This window comes from Morone saxatilis, unplaced genomic scaffold (genome assembly GCF_004916995.1).
Source record: "Morone saxatilis isolate NCDOM2014 unplaced genomic scaffold, NCSU_SB_2.0 Contig6, whole genome shotgun sequence".
Classification (NCBI taxonomy): Eukaryota; Metazoa; Chordata; class Actinopteri; family Moronidae; genus Morone; species Morone saxatilis.
In genome coordinates this window covers 1,781,839-1,787,075 of record NW_023340206.1, presented here as the reverse complement: position 1 = coordinate 1,787,075, position 5,237 = coordinate 1,781,839, and the positions used below count along the sequence as shown (strand labels likewise).

The following is a 5,237-nucleotide window of genomic DNA, read 5'->3' as shown; positions in this document are numbered from 1 at the left end:
GCAGAGCGGGTCGTCCACTAATCGGAAGGTTGTTGGTTCGATCCCCGGCTCCTCCCGCCACATGTCGAAGTATCCTTGAGCAAGATACTGAACCCCAAATTGGTGTGTGAATGTGTATGAATGAGTTAGTTTCTGTTCGATGGACTTTGCCATCACTGAGTAAATGTGTGTGAAAGGGTGAATGTGGCACGTAGTGTAAAAGCGCATGAATAATAACCAGAATAAGAGCCCCATGAACAAAAGCCTCCTTTAATAACTGATTTGACATGTAAACTCTCTTTTGACTTTCTCTGTTTTGAACATTTCTTTTTCTGCCCACTTATTTCAGTCAGAAGTTCTATGAGCAGCGTGTCTTTCTCACGGGAACCTTTGAATAGCTGATACGTTTGGGGAGATAAACAGAAAGCTCGCCTCCTGTTCACCCACTCCAGTTGCAGTATATGTTGATGAAGCTGTTGCCTCAGCAGTAAAGCAATAATAATGTCAAATCCATCTTAAAGGTTGCCGTGGAGATTTATATTCAGGGTGTTGAACAGGTAAGACTTGTTCTGATTGCTGACTGTGGTGCCTCTTTGACTGAATCAGTGATTTTGATTCGACTGTTCCTAGGTCAGATTGGCTCCCTGCAGGCCACCCAGATGACTCACGAGGCCACCATCAGGAACCTGGACCAGGAGCAGAACCGGCTGAAGGAGAAGATCAACAGGCTGGAGGAGGAGAGGGAGGCCCTGCTCAACCAGAGCCAGGCCGCCAACGAACAGCACAAACAGCAAGTGCTCAAACTTGAACAGGTACTGTTAATTCCTGAATCCCAGTCCCAGTCTGAAGGGGGTAACAGGTCATGAGTCATATAAGGTGTTTTTCTCCTCCTTTTCCTGTCCTCAGTCTCTGCGTGAGGAGCACCAGGGTTACGAGAAGGAGCTCTCCAGACTGAGAGCACACTATGAGGAGGAGATGCTTCGCTTCAAGGAGGCGCAGGTCAGAGCGCTGGAGGAGTTGGAGGAGAAACACCAGGCCATGAGTGAGGAGGCCCAGCAGGAGAAGGAGGAGGAGAAGAAAATCCTCATGGCGGTAAGTCCATTGTGAGGACTTAGCGTTTAGCTCATGTGTTACACTTCTCTAAATGACTCTGGCTGGTTTCCATCATTGGCTTATAAAAGCCCCAGTTATAGTTTGTAATAACATCTATAAGTAAAAGATATCACCAAAGTTTTGATGTATTGTAAAAATGGGGATTATGCATTTAAAAAAAATAAATACATTTAAAAATGAAGAACAATATACTACCATGCAAAATGCTTTAACTGGGTGGAAATGTCGCCATTATTTTGTCTTGAAAGTAGAAAACAACAACAACATCACAGTGCAGTGCAAGTTCTGCCTTCCAGCTACCTATAGGCTACTGCCTATATTTGCTTGTTTTCTGTTAAAATACAGATACTTGGATTAGATTACTGAATACATTTCTAACAGGTAATTAATTCATTTTTAAAGTGAGCCTCCGAACCGTGCTCATTCCATGATTGCAAAGGAGAATAGGAAGAAAAAAATCACCTTCCCGCCTCTCACAATGAATCACCAGCATAAACAGAGATGGTCTGCCAATAATTTGAACGACATTTTGCTGGGAGATATGTGCACACATCAATGCACACAATATATACAATATATATACAAAATCATCACAGCTGACTAAACATCACATAAAGTTCATATGGTTCAGTAATTTGACCTCTGTGCATTTTCTTAAACTAAATAAAGCTTGGACAGTTTAGCAAGATTAGTTATGAGAACAGTTTTTTCCTGTTTTCATTTCTGTGGTTTAAATAAGTGCTGTAGAAGTGACAGTTATTTGTTCTTGAAGAATGAAAGCCTGTGACGGCTATGTTTCTCTGTCGTACCGTATGGCTGAATTTTCCATTTACATACTGCTGTCTGAGTGCATCAAACCCGCTGTCACTGTCACTCAGATAAATCACAAGCTCAGCGAGAGCTGCTCTCTTGTGGTTGGACTATTTTAAGATATGTGGACACAAGTGAACATGGACCAAGGAAAACTTTTTTACTGTTTGTTTGCCCTGTTTAAAAAGTAGATTATATTGCTTATATATGGACCCCTTGGTGATAAAATGTGGGGAAAGGCCTCAATTGAAGTTACCAATTTTCATATAAAAACAGTTATTGCATACACAGCTCCCAGTCTTGAGTGTTGCTCTCTTCTATCTCTCTTTTCAGTGCAGCAACATCAGCAATTAAATTTCCTCCTTAGAGCAAATGACCTCAGTCGTTTAAAAAATATGTATCTCCAAGAAAGGAGCAGCTCGCTCAACCGGCTGCACACATTTAATTGGGTCAACATTAAGACTAAGACATGAAAACAACATCACTCTTTCCGTGTTTCTTTTTGCGACTTACATTCTGTCATCTGGTGCTTTTCTTTCTTGCTCCTTTTTTCCTTCTGAATTCAAAGGAGCTGCATTAAAGGAATATAAATGTGTTGCCAACGGAGCAACGACATCAGATCAAATTAAACAGGTCAAATTAATTTACCCTTATTCATTTACCAAAACAGCATCAAATTACCAACAACAGATGGTTGTAAACAACTGGGAGTACTTCACTTTTTTTTACTATTTATTTTCATACCAAAAGGTGTGGGCTTATCTGCATCCAGCTGTGATCAGTCAACAGTAATCCCTTAATATCACTTAGGAACCAGAATGAAGGAAACTTTAACCAAAATCCACTGAGATTCAGTTACAAAATACCACTGCAGCGATGGATTTTAGCCTCCAGCAATTTAGTCCTGCACTTCTATAAAGCTAGGGGACTGGCGAGAGACAGATATAAACATAATTATCAAAATCATTGCAGTAGAAACGTAGATAGCCTGACTGTTTAGTCCCTATTATGGGTCAAGCTCCAAAAACTCTGTACCCCACACACAATGTGCAACATGGTGTATCTTATTATAGGAGACCCTTCCATTCTGCTCATTTTCAGACACCTCTGCCCTGTAGGGTGACAGGTCTCCAAGCCCAAGCTGGGATCACCCTGATTACATCACTATGACATCATCAGGGTTATTTTATCCAAGGTGACAACAACCGTTTTCACAGGCTGAGTTATTTGGATTTATTTCTCTAGGGGAGGTGGAGTGATTTTAACATTATCTCCACATCCCATAATAATCACAGCCACAATTACCGATTGTTTCTCTGCAGACTCACTGCTCCTTCTGTAATTTAAATCCCGTACGGAGCATTTGTATTTATAAGTGGAGTTTTTTTGCACGGGAGGAGCTGTTTCTCCTTTTATTTCATTTTTATCAGCTCATTGTAAAATGTAGTTTTTTAATATTTTCTTCCCCACCAACCCCTGTAATGTTGACCACCTCTGAATAGGGCTTGATTCAATATAGTGTACAGGATGTAGTTCTCTGTGCGCATTCTGAACAGCTATAAAAGCCTGCTTCAGCATTTTTTTGATGATTATTTAATCCAAGGCTGCTTGTAAAAAAATGGGAACCCTGTAGATGCAAAAACCCAGGAAACAGCTTTTTGACTGCAAAAAATACAAATAAATTAACCTAACATAACATAATATCTTTTCATATAATTTCTTTATTTTTCTCACCAAATTATGACAAGTAGTATCAATAAGAGTATCGAAAAGCACTACCAAGGTTGATATCGGTATCAATAAAGTCCTAACAATACCCATCCCTACTGATGATGCAGGATGGCTTCAGAAACCAAACAGACAGTGGCAATCCTTATCTGATTGGTCAGCCATATTGTTATTTTTCCCTGGAATGGCCAAAGAGGAGCATTTGTTTTTGTCACAGCACATTACATCCAATTTATTACACTCATTTGGATCCACCTGCATTCAGCGGACATTAAGAATACCATTCCTACTGGAGCTAGTTGACCAGTCAAAGTTATTTAGCCGAGAGGAAGGCTGCATGATATAAAGTACCACTTTGTCCCCGCAGATTATTCCTTTAACATTATAGCTTTTTCACCAAAAATGATGACATATTTTCTGCCTCTGAAATGATTACACACTTTTTGAGTTTAAAATAATTTTGAACTCAGTGCTCTCTGTCTCTTCCCATATTTCCCCTCTTTCATAACCCCCCCCCCACACACACACACTCTTGAGCTCATAGTTCCAATGCCGTTTGAAGCTGACTGCTAATTGGTTGATTTTCATTGACATTAAATCCTGCCTCCCAGCCAAGTGAGAGCGGTGTGTGAGCGTGTGGGGGTGTGTTTAAAGATTTCCTGAAAGAGAGAGCGATGCAGAGAACGGATGGAGAGGGAGAAATGATGAAAAAGGAAATATTATGTAAGCCAGAGCTGTGCTGTGCCTCATCATCTTTAGATTAACGTCTGTTTTCATTTGGAGCGAAATTAGAGAGGATGCAGGGACATGGAGAGTGAGATGGAGATGGAGAGGTGGAGATGTAAAGAGAAGACACAGCTGGCCATTTTTAAAACAGCATGTTCCATCTTCATGTTCATCTTTTTTACTTTTAACTTTTGTGTCTGTCAGCAAGATAGAACGAGTTTCTAAGGCAATAAAATTACTATTTCTACAAATTGCTTGTGCTGTATTAATTCATAATTCACCACAGTCTACTTAAGGCCAGATGAGACGGCAGTAGAATCATATCTTTAATCTCCCTTCAGCTGAGTCCTCTGCTGTGGATATACAGTAGATAATTTCTCCAGAGGGGGCTAACTATGAGCCTGTTTAGACCTGCTATTAATATGTGTCATGGGTGATATAATTACGTCAGTTAGAATGCATCTCCAAACACTCATCGGATCTATGCAAGTAAACACAGACATCATTCCCGTTTGCAAAGATCAAATGTGTTGTTGTTTTTAACTACCCAATGGCTTCCCATTATGGCTTCTAATTTTACAAGGAGGCCTAAATTATTAGAATTTGTTGTAGAAAGCATTTCACAAAGTTTATGAACTTTGGAAAGGGGAAAGGTTGTGGATGGCCTTAGAACGTATAACAAGGAGGATTTTGTATCAATGCGGAGCTTTGCACCGGGTTCAGTGGATGCTGCAAGAAACAGGGGTGATGTGGATGGATGGGAGGGGGTTCTGGAGATTGATCCCGAGCCTGCAGAGTTTCTGAACCGATTGAGTTTAGAGGTATTTGTGGGTTAGACCGAAGAGAAGAGAGTTGCAATGTTAGTGGTATACGGGATCTCT

At 40.5% G+C, this 5,237-nt stretch overlaps 1 protein-coding gene across 2 annotated transcripts in view; it reads left to right on the top strand.

Moving 5' to 3' along the window:
- The window catches only part of LOC118340148 (protein FAM184A-like), a 53,931-nt gene that overhangs the window by 17,193 nt on the left and 31,501 nt on the right, over positions 1-5,237 (top strand). For both annotated transcript variants that reach the window (XM_035678015.1, XM_035678014.1), the window contains exons 9-10: positions 610-791; positions 886-1,071. In XM_035678015.1, the coding sequence (XP_035533908.1) occupies positions 610-791; positions 886-1,071 (368 nt within the window). The remainder of the gene's footprint in view (positions 1-609; positions 792-885; positions 1,072-5,237) is intronic.